The sequence below is a fragment of the Geotrypetes seraphini genome, chromosome 8 (genome assembly GCF_902459505.1).
Source record: "Geotrypetes seraphini chromosome 8, aGeoSer1.1, whole genome shotgun sequence".
In the NCBI taxonomy this organism is placed as follows: domain Eukaryota; kingdom Metazoa; phylum Chordata; class Amphibia; order Gymnophiona; family Dermophiidae; genus Geotrypetes; species Geotrypetes seraphini.
The window spans coordinates 67625283-67645520 of NC_047091.1; the positions used below are offsets into that span (position 1 = coordinate 67625283).

At 45.9% G+C, this 20238-nt stretch overlaps 1 protein-coding gene across 5 annotated transcripts in view; it reads right to left on the reverse strand.

Annotated features, from left to right (window-relative positions):
* The window catches only part of LOC117365652 (solute carrier family 22 member 20-like), a 60530-nt gene that overhangs the window by 7636 nt on the left and 32656 nt on the right, over positions 1 to 20238 (reverse strand). For 4 of the 5 annotated variants that reach the window (XM_033956272.1, XM_033956273.1, XM_033956271.1 and 1 more), the window contains exons 5-9: positions 13046 to 13214; positions 4635 to 4758; positions 4149 to 4261; positions 3814 to 4028; positions 3304 to 3412 (exon numbers count right to left, since the gene is read on the reverse strand). In XM_033956272.1, the coding sequence (XP_033812163.1) occupies positions 3304 to 3412; positions 3814 to 4028; positions 4149 to 4261; positions 4635 to 4758; positions 13046 to 13214 (730 nt within the window). Of the gene's footprint in view, positions 1 to 988; positions 1176 to 3303; positions 3413 to 3813; positions 4029 to 4148; positions 4262 to 4634; positions 4759 to 13045; positions 13215 to 20238 lie in introns of those variants that run through there. The other variant, XM_033956275.1, reaches the window with a different exon arrangement.

Sequence of the window (20238 nt, forward strand, 5' to 3'; positions counted from 1 at the left end):
AAACCTAAACTAAGGGGCATAGTTATCCAATGTGGACTACCATTGGCATGAGTTACTCGTAAAATAACACAGGGATAAAAGAGGGAGTGGATGGGAAGGTAGGTGGGATAGAGAGTGGTTGGGAGGGGTAATTTATCAGTGATAGGATGAAGTAAGCTTGTAATTTCCAGGTATGGGGTTCCTAGTCTTGGGTGTTTTGAGTGCAGGAGTCCTAGATATAGGGTTCCTATATATGAGGTCTGTTCAAAAAGTTCCAGGACAGTTTGAATTGTGCGCCAATGGGATGTTTTTTTGAGATGTGCTAGGCAGCGTTGAATAGCTTGAAACTTCATGAGTCACCTCCTTTTTTCTGTTTGTTGATATCTGATTTTGTCTTCGAACTACAGCAGTTTTTGTGAAAGTGTGTTTTCGTGATCGGCTATATTTCAACACGTGTGACTTCAATGAGCAGTGCTATAGTGTGAAGTTCTATTTTAAATTGGATAAGACTGCTACAGAAACTTATGAAATGTGGAAAGTGACTTATGGGGAACCTGTCATGAGTCGTGGAAGATGTTTTGAATGGTATTCATGCTTCAAAAGTGGTCATGAATCAGTGTAAGATGATTCATGAACTGGAAGTCCATCAACATCAACTGATGATGATCATGTTGATCAAGTGAGGGTTCTTGTGTGTGCTAATCGGTGATTAACTGTTAGAGAATTGGCAGAGGAATGCAACATCTTCATTGGTTCATGCCACAAAATTCCAACAGAAAAGTTGGGGATGTCTTGTATTGCGCAAAGTTTGTTCTACGGTTGATGACCAACGACCAGAAGAACAACCGCATCATGATCTTTTAGAAACTTCTTGAGCAGGCAAATGAAGACAAAATATTTATTGATAAAGTGATAACTGGTGATGAGACATGGGTCTATGGTTATGATATGGAAACAAAAGCTCAATTGTCTCAATGGAGAACCAAAACATCACCGAGGGAAGAATCAAGATGGCGGCAGCCAGGAGTCCGTTGTAACATCGGAATCAGGAGCGCTTCTTTTTTGGAGGAAATCCAAGATGTCACACTCTAAATGGAAGGGAGTGTCCGTCTCGAACCCGCTGCAGTGAAGACGTCTACCCCAACGCAAAGAACTATGCTCGATTTCACAACAGTCTCCCTCAATCCTACAGAGAACTTTGGAAGGGGACCCAATGGAATAAGTTGTAAGATTGTTTAATAAATTTAAAAAAAAATTCAGTCCTGGAACTTTTTGAACAGACCTCATATTCACACAAAAAAGAAAAGGCAAAAATAAACCTGTTGTCCCTTGTGAATACTTATAACCTGGTATTGTAATTTCACACATGCTTTATTTATTTATCTAATTTTCTATACCATTCTTCCAGGGGAGCTCAGAATGGTTTACATGAATTTATTTATGTATTCAAGCATTTTTCCCTGTCCGTCCTGGCAGGCTCACAATCTGTCTAATGTACCTGGGGCAATGGGGGGATTTAGTGACTTGTCCAGGGTCACAAGGAGCAGCATGGGTTTGAACCCACAACCTCAGGATGCTGAGGCTGTAGCTTTAACCACTGTGCCACACTCTCCCAAGTAGTCTATCCATCCCAAGAGCAAACATCTGCTAGCATATCCAAGTTTCCAGGTTTATTTGCAAGTAAAGACTGAACTTGCTGGTTAAGAGTTAACTATCTGTAAAATATATCAAACTTACAAAAGTTGTTTTCTCACGACACATACAATGCCTGCTGTTCCACTGATAGTAGGGCATTCAGGGATACTTGAACTAGTAACCCTTCCTTTGGGCTTCAGCCAAATTCATAGCATAGAAAATCCTCCATTAATTTCTCTTTTCTATTATCCCACTACAGAAATAGTCAAATTAAGGTAATATTTAAGTGATTCCAGCCAAGATGCTACCGTGTGCAAACAATTGGACATCACCAAATCCTGATTAGTAACTACACTAGATATCAACTGGAAAATGCCTGACATTTCATCCCAGAACTCTGGATTACTGAGAGGTAGTGGCGATAATACAAACTATTTTGATTCTGCTTAATTCAGAGGTAACTTAAATAGAAAAATGGTCTCCTGAAGCAGAGATCGAAACAGGGCCACGTTGGGACCCCTTAAGCCAAACTTTAAAAGCTAATGTGAACACTAATATATCCAATGAATATAGTGATGGCTGTTTTTTGTTAAAAGAGAAGATATTATTCTGAATATATTTGAAGCACTATAAGAACTTTAAATTTTATAAATATTTCTCAGAGACTTGAAGTGTGATCTTAGATTTATGAAGGTGCAATGACTGGAAGGTGAACTCTTTTTCAGGGAGGTTTAGCAACCTTCCCTTCAGAGTTTCATGTCTCTGAGCATTTTATATATCCAATGGATCACACTTTATAGACCATTTTTCTATTGAAGTCAGCTTTTTGTTGGATTTAAACCTCTTTCTGGCTTCTTAGTATTATACCAATAGCCCTGATCCACTCATAAGAAATTCAGAGGTAAGGCAGAGGAATGTTTGCTCTTTCAAAAGACTCTCTGGACCCTGTTTGTAAGAAATGATTACTTCCAATCTAAGTCAACCTCCCAATCCTATGGTATAATACCTTGTCTACTGCCAATTTCAGACTTCGTTCCTTTCACCTCACTGCCCCATATGCCTGGAATAGACTACCTGAGGCCATGCGTCACGCCCTTTCCCTTGTTCAAAAATAGACTGAAAGCTCACCTTTTCGAGTCTGCCTTCAACACTTAACCATCACCCTCTACTCATTACCCTAACCATCAGTCTAACCATCCCCTGCTAACTGTAGTCCCTACCCTGGCATCCTGTTTATCTGTCTTGATTGATTAGATTGTGAACGTATTCAAGCAGGGACTGTCTCCTTAATGACTATGTACATCGCTGCGTACATCTGGTAGCACTCTAGAAATAATTAGTAGTGGTGATTTAGGTTATCAAAAGCAGTGGATAGGTTAAGTAACATCAAAAGGGAGCATCTCCATCAAATTTTATTTATACAAATATAACCTGATATATACTGCCAATTTGACATTAGTCATTTAATACAATTTATTTCCCTGCTTTCAGATGTCACTAATCAATAATCTAAGATTACGATAGTTGAGTTCCAGTGCCTATATGGAAACCCAGTTGGCTTGGACAGAGCCTCCTCTGCATCCTCTACCAGATTCAACAAGTGCCAGAGCAGACTTCACAGGCAAAAAAAATTATCTATTTTGTTTTTTAAAAGAAAGGTAAGGGAGGTATTTTAGCCATGGAACTTACCTCACTTCTGTTGGGTAGAGCTCTCCAGAGAACTGCAGCACACAAGCCATGGCTCCTGACAGACAACATTTTGCCAATGTAGCCAAGGCTGTGTGGAGTGCCATCATCCCTACATGAAGAGAATATACAGCTGTCAAATGTTGATGACATAACTCAGGAGTAGAAAGAGGCCTCATGAAACTTTAACCCATGCCTTTAGCAATCAAATCCACTGTGTAGCTGTGAGATACTACCCCCATGCCCCATGATCTATGACTTCTGGCTTATATGTACTTTTTTTCCTCCGTTGCTTCAAGTGATACTAGAAGGGGAAGCTAAAGATGTGCTTGATTGGTCAGGTGAGGATGTAAGATCAAGCCCACAACTCCTAGATCCTTTTCTATCACAGGAGTTGAGTCACTGTGAAAGAACATGACTGGCCTGACCATTCAGAATATCAGCAGGTATGTTTCGTGAGTTCTGATATTTCCTCCTGTCTTATTAGCTGTGTGCTTTAATTTTATCACACACCTTGTGGCACAAATATTCCACCAATTATCAGCAGTCCTGAGAGAATAAGGGAGACAGCTTGAGTTTTCTGGCGTCCAAACAGATCCATGGTCAGGGTGCAGATCAACTTCCCAGGAATGTCAATGGCTCCAAAGATGAGTTGAACCAAGAAAATGCTGAAGCCAAAGGTGGTGAGGTCCAACGCCAGGGCAAAGAAGGCAAAGTGGGTGGAGAAACTGAGTGTGAAAGTGAAATGCATCATTAACCAGAGGCATCAGACTCCACTGCAGAGTGTGAGATCAGTGATAGGAAGAATGAGTAAGACTCCATCACAGTGTACAAGTATAATAACCTACCAGACTAACATCAAGCAGCAAGAAATCCTTCGCATGCCTGGGGTGCGGAACAGATCAAGAAATGAATAGGATGATACTTTTGAAGAGTTCATTGGTATGTTTTCTTTTAGCATCTGACAGGAAAATAGAAAGGGGATGAACTGAGAAAAAAATGAAGCACGGAGACTGACCACAAGAACAACAGCCCTCAAAATGGAAGATATAGGTTTATGTTTATGTTTTATTAAAACTTGTTATACCGCTTAAGCATACGATAGGTCTAAGCGGTTTACAATCAAAATTCAATATAAAAAGAACTCCAATAATAATAGGAAGGACCTCAATAGATACAAATTAAAAATAACATCACATTTGTCTTAAATAAGACACGCTGTACCCTAAAAGGAGCAGGAGACAGAAATGCGCCAAGCCTCGAGGTACAGTATACATGCAAGGAATATTTAAAATACTTTTTAATTTTTATTTGTGTTAATCTTTCATTGTTACCTCTATGGTTATCTTTTCACCTTCTTCTTTTTTCCCGTTGACCCACGCTGCTATCTTCAGGTTCCTGAGTGCGTGGTCAAGTTTCCCCTTGAGGATTAGCCAGCGGGCTGATTCCACTAAAAGCCTGTTAAGAGAAAAAGGCACAGTTGACCAATAAATGTATCTGGGAAATGTTAAAGTGAATTTCTGCAGTGGTTTGACCAAATTCAAAGGATCACACACATTTCGTACTATAATGATTGAGATAGCTATTCAGCACCATGGACTGGACAGCTCCTCCAACTATTGCACTTAGTACATTTTGAGAGGCATTTTCAAAAGGACATTTAAGTGGCCAAAAAATCATCCAGCATAAAACGTTCAAAACAAAATCCACCTCACTGCCATTTCTTTTTTTTTTTTTTTTAATATTCTTTATTCATTTAAAAAATCTTTCATCAAGTGTACAATAATCATAATAAACACAATGAATCAAGGCATTTCTAAACAGGAAAAACATTGGGTTTCCAGTTTGAAAATATGTGAGAAGAAAATCCTTACACTAGAGATGTCCATTTTGCAAACTGAAATGTTAAAATTATAAATGGTGGAAAACAAGGTACAAGGATGTCTGACCAAAATCATGGTTATAGAAATGGCCACATAGATGTCCTTGCAGAACAGTGGAGTAGCCTACTGGTTAGAATAGTAGATTGTAAACTACTGCAACACTTTTTTTTTGTGATCTCTTCAGGAACAGAAAAATACCTACTGTTTCTGAATGCACACCAGTTCAATAGTCTTCAGGCTTGCAGGTGTCCTATATCTTTAGGTACAGTGAATATTTTTCTGTTCCTGGAGGAAGCTTCAGAAAAAAAAATTGCAAAAGTTACAGTGGGATTTGAATCTGTGCCCCTTGGCTTACAAGTTCACTGCACTAACTACAAGGCTACTGCTCTGACTTGCTTAGGCCCAGATTCTCAAAACTTTAATGCTGTTGCTAAACTGTTTTCCCAACGGTATAGCCTGCATGCATTTTAGCGGCAGATTATTAAAACGGCTTATCTCTGTTTTTAGCTAGGTTTCTAGCAGGTCTCTGACACTGCCAACATTAAAATGAGCACACCCCCTAACCGACCAAAAATGAATACAATGCTAAATGCTTGCGGCCAGCTTCACCAGGGTCTTTCCTCTGCCACTTCACTTCCGACATGGCAGCCCCTGTTGGGGCTGGCCGCATGCAGCCTGTTTACAGTTTTTCCTCTGCTGTCCAGCTGCCACTGCTGCTTTGGGAGGGACGTGGTTAAGAAATACCAGCTCCATTTGGGGAGGGAGGTTGATTGGAGGACGGACCTGCATGGGGGAGGGAGCAGGATGACAGGGAGATGCCATGGGAGGGGGGGGGGCCAGAAACTATGAGAGGGTAGACTTGCAGAAGGAGGAAGGGAGGGGGAAGAGAAGAGGACAGATGGTGAACCACAATTTGGGGGGGGGGAGAGGAGGGGACATGGATGGTGAACCTACAGGGTGAAGGGGAAGGAATGGGACAGAGATAGATGCTGGACCTATAAGTGAGGGAGGAAGAAAGTGACCCAGACTAGACATAACAATGGGAAGGGAGGAAGATATGCAAGAGAGATATGGATACTTCTACACTCTGGAAACTTTAAACGACAGAGGATCGCTTGAATGAGCTGTGTATGTTGTGCATTGAAAGCTGGTTCAGGGAAGGATAGAAACAGAAAAGGAAGTTCTGCAGATAGAAGAAAAATTGTTATAGTGTATGATGAAGACTACATTTAAAATAAAACATTTTTTTAATAGCCTATTATCCCAGGACAAGCAGGCAGCATATTCTTTACGCATGGGTGACGTCACCGACGGAGCCCTCGGTACGGACCTTTTTACTAGAAAGTTCTAGTTGGCCGCACCGCGCGTGCGCGAGTGCCTTCCCGCCCGACGGAGGAGTGCGTGGTCCCCAGTTTCTTCGTTTCCGCGGAGCGAAGAAGACGCGTGTGTTTTTTCAACGGCCGTTGAAATCACTTTTTGCCTTCCCGCTCGCGATTTTTTCCATTTTTTCTTCCTTTTTGCCTTCGGGTTTCTTTTTTCTTTGCTTTGTAAAAAAAAAAAAAAAAAAACTTATATATTTTTTTTCCCTTTTTTCGACTTTGCCCCGGCGGGGCCTGTTGCCATTATACAGGCCTCGGGGTTCGATTTTGCGGAGGCTGTTTTCCCCTTCATGCCCCCGCAAGTCGGTTTTAAGAAGTGCCAGCGGTGTGCACGCCCGATCTCCCTCACTGACCCACACAACTGGTGTTTACAGTGTTTGGGTCCGGAGCATCGGGCGGACTCCTGCACCCGCTGTGCCACTCTTAAAAAGTGGACGCTTAAAAACCGACAAATCCAACAAAATCTTTTGTTCGGCACCGGGTCGACGATGGACTCCTCGGCATCGACAGCGGTACCACAGAAATCGGCACCGTCTACTTCGACGACGCCCGACCCCGCATCGGCGTCTCTGGCGCCAGGTAAGCCGGCTAAGAAGCCTCCCTCTTCCCTAGAGCGTCCACCAGCCACAGTGGCGACACCGATCTTGCCGGCCTCACGCCGACCCCGAAAGCGCTCCGCCCCGATTTCGGTGAGTGCCTCGTCATCAGCCTCCTCATCGCCGGGGCGTGGAGCGGCACCTAAGGAACCGAAGCAAAAGAAAGCGGTTCCGGTGCCACCTTTGGATGACCGTATTGCGGCCATCCTCCAAGTTCAACTCCAGGAACAGTTGCAGCATCAGCTCGAGCACCTGTTACCCACTATCCTGGCACCGCTCCTTTCGGTACCAGACCGGCCCGAGCCCCGTACCGAGCCCCCGGTATCCACCCCATCGGTACCAGTCAACACCTCCATGCCGATTCTTTCGGCTGAGCAACTTCATGCCCATCCGGTGGTTCACTCCCATACCACGACGGATCCCCCTCGGGACCAGGCAGGGCACCATACTTCCCGGGACCGGGATCGACGCCGGTCCTCTTCTCCCGGTACCGTTTCGGTGCGCTCTGGGAAATCTTTATCCAAGACTCACCATACCGCACCTTCCACCCCAGTGTCTCGGCATGCTCACCCAGAGGTCCGGGACCCAGACTTATGGGAAGAGTCCCCCCCCGATACCGAGGAGGATCTCTCCTCATCTGATGAGGATCCATCGGCACCCGACGCCACCTCCAAACCTGAGCAGTCCTCCTTTTCAAAGTTCCTCAGGGAGATGTCTGCAGCCTTATCCCTTCCTCTGGAATCAGACTCTAAAAAATCTCAAGCCTTCCTGGAGGCTTTAGATTTTGAACAACCTCCTAAGGAGTTCCTCAAGCTCCCCGTACATGACATCCTACGGGAGACCTTTTACAAAAATTGGGAGAACCCCCTTACAGTACCGGGGGCCCCCCGTAAACTGGACAACCTCTATCGTGTAATCCCTATTCCAGGGTTCGACAAGTCTCAATTGCCCCATGAGTCCCTTCTTGTTGAATCCACCTTAAAAAAGACTCAGGGCTCCAGTGTCTATGCCTCTACCCCTCCTGGCAGAGAGGGTAAAACCATGGACAAGTTTGGCAAGAGGCTCTACCAGAATGCCATGCTGGCCAACAGGGCGAACAATTATTCATTCCATTTTTCATTTTACATGAAACATTTGGTTCAACAGCTGTCCGCCCTCCAAAAATATCTCCCGGAGCGCAAGGTTCCACTTTTTCAGCAACACATCTCTGGCCTCCTTCAGTTGCGAAAATTTATGGTCCGCTCTATATACGATTCATTCGAGCTCACCTCCCGTGCCTCTGCCATGGCCGTAGCCATGCGCCGCCTGGCCTGGCTGAGAGTCTCAGACTTGGACATCAACCACCAGGATCGTCTGGCCAACGCCCCCTGTCTCGGGGATGAACTTTTTGGAGAGTCACTGGATTCCACCACCCAGAAACTCTCGGCCCATGAAACCAGGTGGGACACCCTGATTAAGCCGAAGAAGAAGGCTCCACCTGCCCGACCTTACAGACCTCAATCCTCCTATCAGCGCAGGTTCTCAGCCAGGCCACTCAATCCGCCTTCTCAACAACCTCGGCGGCCCCGTCAGCAACAACACCATGCCCAGGCTCGTTCTCAGTCCAATCAACCCAACAAGCCTCTTCAACCTGCAAAGCCTTCTCAGCCCTTTTGACTCTTCTCTCCAGGGCATAGCCAGTCTTCCACCTTCGCTACCTCTTCCACAACCAATCGGAGGTCGTCTCCGCATATTCTTCAGCCGTTGGGAGGTCATCACATCGGACCAGTGGGTCCTCAACATCATCCACCACGGCTACTCTCTCAACTTCCAGACTCTTCCACCGGACAACCCTCCCGTAGAGTCTGCTTCGCACTCATCTCAAACCCCCCTCCTCCTGAGGGAGGTTCAATCCCTCCTCCTTCTCAATGCCATCGAAGAAGTACCTCCAGAACGAAGGGGTCAGGGATTCTACTCCCGCTACTTCCTGGTACCCAAAAAGACGGGAGACCTCCGTCCCATTCTCGATCTCAGGGACCTCAACAAGTATCTTGTCAAGGAGAAGTTCAGAATGCTCTCCCTTGCCACACTCTACCCTCTTCTTTCTCAACACGACTGGCTATGTTCCCTGGACCTCAAGGAGGCCTACACTCACATCTCAATCAATCCGAATTCTCGCCGCTACCTGCGTTTCCAGGTACTTCACCGCCACTATCAGTACAAGGTGCTACCGTTTGGCCTCGCTTCATCACCCAGGGTATTCACCAAGTGCCTTATAGTAGTAGCGGCCTTCCTCAGGTCTCACAACCTCCAGGTGCTCCCCTACTTGGACGATTGGTTAGTGAAAGCACCTACGTCTCAACTTGTGCTACAGGCTACTCATCACACCATCTCTCTCCTCCACCTCCTGGGGTTCGAGATCAACTACCCCAAGTCGCATCTACTTCCCACCCAGCGACTTCAATTCATCGGAGCTGTTCTGGACACTACACTAATGAGGGCTTTTCTTCCCTCCGATCATCAGTGGACCCTGCTCCATCTCTGTCGTCAGGTCCTCAGGCATCCCTCCATTCCTGCCCGACAGATGATGGTCCTCCTGGGTCACATGGCCTCGACAGTACATGTCCTTCCTCTGGCACGTCTCCACCTCAGAACACCTCAATGGACTCTCGCCAACCAATGGTCACAGACTACGGATCTTCTTTCTCATCCCATCTCTGTGACATCATCTCTTCAGCAATCTCTCCAATGGTGGTTGAACTCCTCAAATCTTTCCAGGGGGCTGCTCTTTCATCTGCCCCCTCACTCCATGATCATCACCACAGATGCCTCCCCCTATGCATGGGGAGCCCACCTAGGAGATCTGCGCACCCAGGGACTTTGGACCCCACAGGAGCGTCAACATCACATCAATTTCCTGGAACTCAGAGCCATGTTCTACGCCCTCAAGGCTTTCCAGCATCTTCTCTGTCCTCAGGTTCTTCTCCTGTGCACAGACAATCAAGTCGCCATGTACTACATAAACAAGCAAGGCGGCACCGGATCTCGCCTCCTTTGTTTGGAGGCTCTACGCATCTGGACCTGGGCCACGGCCCGCAATCTCTTCCTCAAGGCTGTCTATATCCAGGGCGAACAGAACTCCCTGGCCGACAATCTCAGCCGCATCCTTCAACCTCACGAGTGGACGCTGGACCCTCCAACACTCCACTCCATCTTTGCTCGCTGGGGCACTCCGCAGGTGGACCTCTTTGCAGCACCTCACAATCATCAGCTGCCCCACTTCTGTTCCAGACTCTTCTCTCCTCATCGTCTGGCCCCAGATGCATTCCTGCTCGATTGGAGAGATCGGTTCCTGTATGCCTTCCCTCCACTTCCTCTGATGTTGCGGACCTTGTCCAAACTCCGCAAGGACGGAGCCACCATGATTCTCATCGCTCCTCGGTGGCCTCGCCAACACTGGTTCTCCCTCCTGCTCCAGCTCAGCTCCAGGGAGCCCATTCCTCTTCCTGTGTTTCCTACTCTGCTTACGCAGCAGCATCAGTCGCTACTACATCCCAATCTGTCCTCGCTCCACCTGACAGCTTGGTTTCTCTCGGGCTGACCTCTCCTGAGAATCTGTCTCAGCCCGTCCGTCTCATCTTGGACGCCTCCAGGAAACCGGCCACCCTCCAATGTTACCATCAGAAGTGGACAAGGTTCTCCTCTTGGTGTCTCCGGCATCATCACAATCCCACCTCATTGGCGGTGGAAACTGTACTGGACTATCTGCTCTCTCTGTCCGATGCTGGCCTCAAGTCTACCTCAATCAGAGTCCACCTCAGTGCCATCACTGCGTTTCATGAGCCTATCCTCGGAAAACCTCTCACGGCTCACCCTCTGGTTACCCGGTTCATGAGAGGCCTCTTCAATATCAAACCGCCTCTGAAGCCCCCTCCTGTCGTCTGGGACCTGAATGTGGTTTTGTCAGCGCTCATGAAACCACCGTTTGAGCCTCTTGCCACAACTTCGCTCAAATTTCTTACATGGAAGGTGCTTTTCCTCATTGCTATCACCTCTGCCAGGAGGGTTAGTGAGCTGCATGCACTGGTCGCTGATCCACCATTCACTGTTTTTCACCATGACAAGGTGGTTCTGCGTACCCATCCTAAATTCCTTCCCAAAGTGGTCTCAGCTTTTCACCTCAACCAGTCCATTGTGTTACCCGTCTTTTTCCCCAAACCCCATTCTCATCCTGGGGAACAGGCGTTGCACACGCTGGATTGTAAGCGTGCCCTTGCATACTACCTTGACCGTACCAGGGCTCACCGCTCCTCGCCTCAGCTCTTTTTGTCCTTCGACCCTAACCGTCTAGGTCGCCCCGTCTCCAAACGGACGCTTTCCAATTGGCTTGCTGCCTGTATTGCGTTCTGTTATGCTCGGGCCAGTCTCTCACTGGAAGGTGCTGTCACGGCCCACAGGGTTAGAGCTATGGCTGCCTCTGTAGCTTTCCTCCATTCCACGCCCATCGAGGAAATCTGCAAGGCGGCCACTTGGTCCTCAGTTCACACATTCACTACTCACTACTGTCTGGATGCCTTCTCCAGACGGGATGGACACTTCGGCCAATCTGTGTTACAAAATTTATTTTCCTAATGGCCAACCATCCCTCCTCCCTCTTTGTTAGCTTGGAGGTCACCCATGCGTAAAGAATATGCTGCCTGCTTGTCCTGGGATAAAGCACAGTTACTTACCGTAACAGGTGTTATCCAGGGACAGCAGGCAGATATTCTTACGTCCCACCCACCTCCCCGGGTTGGCTTCTTAGCTGGCTTATCCTAACTGGGGACCACGCACTCCTCCGTCGGGCGGGAAGGCACTCGCGCACGCGCGGTGCGGCCAACTAGAACTTTCTAGTAAAAAGGTCCGTACCGAGGGCTCCGTCGGTGACGTCACCCATGCGTAAAGAATATCTGCCTGCTGTCCCTGGATAACACCTGTTACGGTAAGTAACTGTGCTTTTTATCATGTCCTTCAACCTTGAACAAAAGTCTGCTTACTTAGCTTACACCCATGCTCGAGTCCAATCCCAGTGTAGTTCTCTCTGTCTAAGATCATTTGCACCCCCTGGCTTCGATCCTGGCTACACCGATGATCACATCCCATAAGCAGGCGGAAAAGTGATGGGAGAAATGAGTAAGACTCCAATGTGGCGTGTGAGGTCAGTGATGAAATAAATGAGACTCCATTGCAGTGTGTGAGGTCAGTAATGGGAGGCATGAATGAAACTCTAACCCATTGTGTGAAGTCTGCAGTGGGAGGAAAGAGCGAGACTCCATCACAGTGTATGAGGTCAGTAGTGGGAGAAATGTGTAAAACTCCTGTTGCAGGAGGTCAGTGGCAGAAAGAATGAATGAGACTACTTCACAATGTGTGAGGTCAGGAAAGGAGTCTGAATCATCCTTTATGGTACCAACTTGTGGTTGGACTTGGGGTATGAGAGAAAGTCACAGCCTGTAAACCTTAGCCAAGAATTGTCTCTGGCATGACTGAACTAGTCAAAGAGATAAAAGTAGGAAAATCTCTCCTATCTTTAGCTTTTTTTTGTTTTATTTCAGTTTGTAAACCACCTTGCTACTTTGGAAAGGTGGTATATCATACCTAATAAACCATAAATCCAGAGGCCAGATCTTAGATGAGCAGGAAGCCTCAGAAAGTGTAATATATGACAAAAGAAACATTTCCTCAGGAAATGGGGGAGGTGGGATGGATATTACACAGGGGCTGTGACACCAGTTGAAAATGTGTTTATGCTGGTGTCTATCTCACACAGAAGTACTTCTGTAGGGAATACAATATCTATCTGAACTTTATGAGGGCACTCCAGTTTTGTCCAGGTCTATATCCTAGGTAGTGTGCTAGAATGACTCACCAGGAATACAGGAAGAAAAGGAAAAATGGAACACAGGCTGCAAATTGCAACCAGCGCCAGTTCCGGAGATAGTAAGCCAGGCCAGCCAAGATCATCTGCCCACTGGATGCAAAATACCCGTAACAGTTCCCAGCAAGTGTGCGGCCCCGCATTGGGATCCATTCCAGAACTGCAAGGAGAAAAGTAGAATGTCATCAGAGTGGAAAGCCAAAAGAGCTGCTTAACGGAAGGGCTCATATTACATAGCCCAGCATAGAGATGTCAAGCTCCAGCCATAAGGTGGCAGCCCAGAGCACGCTGCTCTGTAAGTCTGTCTCTGTTGCTGCAGGACTCTATGATACCTTTTGCCTTTCCTCACACATTCTGGTTTGATGGGACCGTCAGAGTATCCAGGGCTGTTTACCTTTGCTGAGAAAATTAACATTTCGGCCTTCTCAGTATAAAAGGTTTCCTTTTCATTAGTGCACTGCCCAGTCTCATAATGAATCCCTCTAAGGACTGAGCATTGATTTTAAAGAATGAAAAGGAAGTATAAAAATACAGTAATAAATATGTGTTTCTGGACCCAGTCCAGTTAGAAGATTTTCTTAAAGATAAACCTTTGCAGATAGTTTCTTAATTTCTACTTGTTTGCTTGGGAGGATGTTTGTTGACATTAAAAAGTGTGCCACAAGTTTATTGCCTGTTAAAGATGTTAATATTTGGTTTAGTTACTTTTATTTCTTAAGTTGCGGCATTTGTGGTCAGAATAATGTGGGCTAGATCAGTGGTTCCCAACCCTGTCCTGGGGGACCCCCAGCCAGTCAGGTTTTCAGGATATCCTTAATGAATATGCAGTGGCATACCTAGCATATGTGACACCCGGGGCCCATCATTTTTTGGCACCCCCCCCCCCATCTGTACGAAAAACATGATTTTTAGTAACAAGCCACACGTCACACATGAGTACCTAGGAAAAGGCAGCATCTTACATATGCAGTGAGCAATACAACATTAATACACCCATTGCAAAACTAAACAAGCCAGACTAGTACAGATCAATCCTACACCGTCAATCCTAACAGAAAACCATATCTTTCGAACACACAGAAAACACCTTTGCCTAGTATGGATTATGTAATCACAAACTAACCCCTCCCCCTTTTACAAAACTGTTGTGTGGATTTTAGCCACAGTGGAAACAGCTCTGATGCTCATAGAATTCTGGGCATCAGAGCTGCTACCACCACGGCTGGTGCTAAAAAACGCTCCACAGTTTTATAAAAGGGGGGATAAAATAGAAATACACTGACAAAGGTTAAATAGAACCAGCAAGACGCTGGACTTTGAATACAATGCAACACCACAGAAACAGTGACACATGTCTCCTAAAGCAATAAATAGAATTTTTTTTTCTACCTTTGTCTTCTCTGATTTCTGCTTTCCTCATCTTCTTGTTACTCTCTTCCTTCCATCCACTGTCTGCCATCTCTCTGCCCCTATATGGCATCTTCTCTCCTTCTATGCCCCTTCCAGAAACTGTTTGCCTCCCCCTTCCATCTCTCCTTTCACCCCCATTGGTCTGGCATCTCTCTCCTCTCCTTCCCCCTCCCACACCTCTCTTCTGCAATCCCTTTCTTCCCTCATTTCCCTTTTCAATTTATTTTCTGCATCCATCTAGATTACGTTCTTACTACCCTCTCATCAATTTCCTTTTTTACTGTCTACCTACAGCTCGCCATCTCTTTCCCTCACCTCCTCCAGTATTTCCCTAACTCAATCCTTTTCCCCAATCATGTGCCCTCCTTTTATTTATCCCCTCCTTCCATCATCTGCCCTCTTCTCTCTCCCCACTTCCATCATCTGCCCCTTCTCTCTCTTCCCCCCACTTCCATCATCTGCCCTCTTCTCTCTCCTTCTTTCCACTTCCATCTGCCCCTTCTCTCTCTTTCCCCCCACTTCCATCAGCATCTGCCCTCTTTCGCTCCCTATAACCCAATTCCATGCAGTATCGTTCCCCCTTATGTCTCTTTCCCTGCAATTCCTTCAGCATCCGCCCCTTTCTCTCCCTCTACCATGCATCCATATCACCCTGACCCCCTTTGTCACCCTTTACCATGTTTCCATAGCACCCTGACCCCCCTTTGTCACCCTTTACCATGTTTCCATAGCACCCTGACCCCCCTTTGTCACCCTTTACCATGTTTCCATAGCACCCTGGCCCCCTTTTGTCACCCTTTACCATGTTTCCATAGCACCCTGACCCCCCCTTTGTCACCCTCCACATCCTTTCATGCCACCCTGACCTCCTTTCTTTCTCCGTCCCAAAGATCCCGCGATGACTGCTTCTGCTCCGATGGAAGAGGTAAGTGACGTCAGAGGGGGCTGGGTTGGCAGACGCAGTTAGTTGCAACAAGATCCAGCGATGACTGCGGCTGCTGGTTCCCCCCCCTCCCGATGTCACTTACCTCTTCCCAGTCATCGCGGGACCTTCTTCACTTCAGCGCGGCTGCCGACTCTGCTCTAAGTAGGGCAGCCGCACTGAAGTACGGTTTGAAGCAGTGCAGGAGGTTCCAGATCCGGCCGGCTGTGCACCCCCTTGGAGCGTGTACCCGGGGCGGACCACCCCCCCCCCCACTCCCCCCTTGGTACCCCACTGTGAATATGCATGAGAAAGATTTGCATACCTGTCACTTCCATTATATGCAAATCTCTCTCATGCATATTCATTAGGGATATCTTGAAAACCCGACTGGCTGGGGGTCCAGGACAGGGTTGGGAACCACTGGGCTAGATCATTGATAAATGGTTTCCTTTTGTACAATATGAGCATTTTATGCTGTTGTTGAAATTGATATTCCTGTATGTTTGTTATATAATTGTAACAAATAAATAAATAATAAAAAAAAGAAGAATTTAAAAAAGTGGGGAGGAAACATTACACTTCAACCAGAGATAAAATAATCAAAGTTTTATTCCAACACAATGAAACAATATATATTCTGAATGGAAAATTATAACATTACATACAGTCCGTATAGTAGACCCTAACATCAAATCCAATCTGTATTAGTCGACACAATGAAACAATCAGATTGTATCAGATTGGATTTAATGTTATAATTTTTCATTCAGAATACAGTGGTGCCTCGCATAACGAACGCCTCACACAACGAACGCTGCACACAACGAACTTCATGTCTTGATTCACACAACGAACTTCGTTTCACACAACGAACTTCACACAACGAACTTCGTTTCACACAACGAACTTCGTTTCACACAACGAAGTCGCCCGAGCTGCCGATGTATTGCATCCTTCCGCGCAGGCACTGCAGGCAGTCGTTAGTCACTGCGCTTAACTGCCCTCTCTCACTGTATACAGTCGTCCTTTTAAGATAAACTCAATATTTTTTATATATCATAGCTTCTAAAAAAAGCAGGAAGGTGATTTCTGTTGAAATGAAACGGGAAATAATTAGAAGGAGTGAATGTGGGGTAAAACAGTGTGACCTCGTCAAAGAGTTTGGCCTCAGCAAGACCACCATTTTCACCATTTTGACAAATTTATCTTTTTTTATGTCATCTTAGCATATTTTATGCTGCAGAACGAATTATTTTTTTTAACATGTATTGTTATGGGAAAACGCGTTTCACATAACGAACTTTTCGCATAACAAACTTGCTCCTGGAACGAATTAAGTTCGTTGTGTGAGGCACCACTGTATATTATAAAATCTCAAGTATTTTATCTCTGGTTGATGTGTAATGTTCCTTTCCCACTATGAGCTTTTCATGGGGTTGTTTTCTTTGTTTTTTGGCTTGTAGAAATTGTATAAATCTCAGGTGTTTGTTTTTCTTACTGAGTCCTTGCTGTTTCATGGGAGGATGCGTTATAGAAATGCTCAGCCCTGCTGTCTCACGACAAGATGTGTTACAGAAAAATTCAGCCGTTCTGAACTGTCCTTGTTTTCTCAGGGCAGGATGTTTTAGAGCAGGGGTAGGGAACTCCGGTCCTCGAGAGCCGTATTCCAGTCGGGTTTTCAGGATTTCCCCAATGAATATGCATTGAAAGCAGTGCATGCACATAGATCTCATGCATATTCATTGGGGAAATCCTGAAAACCCAACTGGAATACGGCTCTTGAGGACCGGAGTTCCCTACCCCTGTTTTAGAGGAACATTCAGCCCTTCAGCACAGTTCCTGCTGCTGCTAAAGAAAAAATACTTACCTGTAGCAGGTGTTTTTCCGAGGACAACGGTCACATATTCTCTCAGGTGGATGACATCATCCAAGGAACCTGGTATGGATACTGCCAAATTCATTGTCACTTTAAATCTGTAGCAGTGCCCATACCTTGTGCACACCAGTGCCTTCTCGCCCAATGTCCGCTCATGAGACCATCAGTTCAGTAACACAGCTAAGAAGTCAACTAGGGGAGATGGGCAGGTTATGAGAATATATGCCTGCTGTCCTTGAAGAACACAAGCTACAGGTAAGTATCTTTGCTTTCTCTGAGGACAAGCAGGGATAATATTTCTACACTTGGGACTCCCAAGCTACAGGATCATATCTGGAAGAAGTTTAAAATTGAATATACTGGAGCCTATTGAAACCCTACAGGGTTGGAGGAAGTTGGCTTTAAGTAGAGAGTACATTCTGCAGAACTGTTTGGCCAAACAGACTGTCTCTTCTGGGGTGGGAAGGGAGAGTGTGAGTGTGGCTTGGGGCATGGAAGGAGAGGGGGGGGGAGCAGAGATGAGAGTTTTGAGGGGCACCACTGCCCTGGGTGCCCCCTACCCTCACCAAAAATTATTTCCATTATTATTTCCAGGAGTTTGTGGAGATGGACTGTTAACAATATTGATGAAATGTGGAGCTTTTTTCTGACCTGGGATTAGTGTATGCCCACTTGACTATAGTGGCTTTGCCTCTTTGAGAGGTGCGCTGTGTACACTGAGGTCTTTTTTTCTCCACATTATTAGGGTTGTTTGTGCAGGTTCATTCCAAATTCTGAAGAGAGTAGTGTGTTCTATATGAGTATTGAGTTTATTCCTACTCTTGCCGTTGTGTGATTGTTCTATGGGTAATTGAAACCACCCATTATTATACTGTTGCCCAATTCTCCAGCTTTCCTAATCTCTGAAAACATTTCTTCATCTGTCTGCTCATTTTGTCCCGGGAGATGGTAATATAACTCTACCTTTATATCCCTTCCCTTCACACATGGAATTTCTAGCCATATGGATTCCACACTGCTATCTATGTCATGCAGAATGTTTATTTGATTTCATTCAATTCCCTCTTTAACATATAGTGCAACCTCCCCTCCAATTTGACCTACTCTATCCTTGTGATATAATTTGTACAGTGTCCCATTGATTGTCCTCCTTCCACCAGGTTTCTGAGATGCATATTATATCTACCTCATCATTCAGTGATATATATTCTTAACTCTCCTATTTTATTTTTTAAGCTTCTAGCATTTGTTTACATACACGTCAAATTGACCCATTTGCCTTATAATGCCAGTAAAGAATATGCCCTCTGGTGGAGACTTACGCTTTTCAAGTGGAAGAGAAGGAACATAAGAACATAAGAATTGCCGCCTCTGGGTCAGACCAGTGGTCCATCATGCCCAGCAGTCCGCTCACACGGCAGCCCTCTGGTCAAAGACCAGCGCCCTAACTGAGACTAGCCCTACCTGTGCACATTCTGGTTCAGAAGGAACTTGTCTAACTTTGTCTTGAATCCCTGGAGGGTGTTTTCCCCTAGGATAGACTCTGGGAAAGCATTCCAGTTTTCTACCACTCTCTGGGTGAAGAACTTCCTTACATTTGTATGGAATCTATCCCCTTTCAATTTTAGAGAGTGCCCTCTCGTTCTCACTACCTTGGAGAGGGTGAACAACTTGTCCTTATCTACTAAGTCTATTTCGTTCAGTACTATGAATGTTTTGAACATGTCCTCTCTCAATCTCCTCTGTTCGAGAGAAAAGAGGCCCAGTTTCTCTAATCTTTCGCTGTACGGCAACTCATCCAGCCCCTTAACCATCTTAGTCGCTCTTCTCTGGACCCTTTTGAGTAGTACCATGTCCTTCTTCATGTACGGCGACCAGTGCTGGCGCACCATGGCCCGATACAGCTGCATGATAACCTTCTCCGATCTGTTCGTGATCCCCTTCTTTATCATTCCTAGCATTCTGTTCGCCCTTTTCGCCGCTGCCACACATTGTGGTGGACGGCTTCATCGACTTGTCGATCAGAACTCCCAAGTCTCTTTCCTGGGAGGTCTCTCCGAGTACCGCCCCAGACATCCTGTATTCGTGCATGAGATTTTTGTTACCGGCATGCATCACTTTACACTTATCTATGTTGAACCTCATCTGCCATGTCGATGGCCATTCCTCGAGCGATTATGTCACACTGCAGATCTTTGCAATCCCCCTGTGTCTTCACTACTTTGAATAACTTCGTATCGTCCGCAAATTTAATCACCTCACTTGTCATACCTATGTCCAGATCATTTATAAAGATGTTGAAGAGCACAGGTCCAAGCACCGAGCCCTACGGCACCCCACTGGTGACGCTCTTCCAATACGAGTATTGTCCATTTATCCCCACTCTCTGTTTCCTATGCTCCAGCCAGTTTTTAATCCATGTAAGTATTTCACCCTTGATTCCGTGGTTCGCAATTTTCCGAAGTAGTCGTTCATGCGGAACCTTGTCAAACGCCTTCTGAAAATACAGATATACAATGTCGACCGGGTCGCCCTTGTCTATCTGCCTGTTTACTCCCTCGAAGAAGTGCAGCAAGTTTGTCAAACAAGATCTGCTTTTGCTGAAACCGTACTGGCTGGTCCTCATTAGACCGTGTCAGAAGGTATGCCATAGGATTCTTCTTCTGACAAATTTGACAGATCCTCATCAGTGTAGTTTGATATATCTGAGTCATATTCTTCAAAATACTCTCTCCTAGGTGCATTGACTATGCTTCAAGAAGCATTGAGGCAGAAGTCAATGCTCTGACCAAGGAAATAACTCCTCTGCCAATGATGAAGCATGGGAAGAATGAGTCCATGCCAGCCCCGATGCTTGACATTGAGCAGGGGAGTGTGAGATTGTCCTCATTCAATGCCTCCATGTATCCTCAGGCTGGGTTGAGGCAGGCATAGACAAAACCTTTGCATCTACAATAGCCAGGAAAGCTCTTG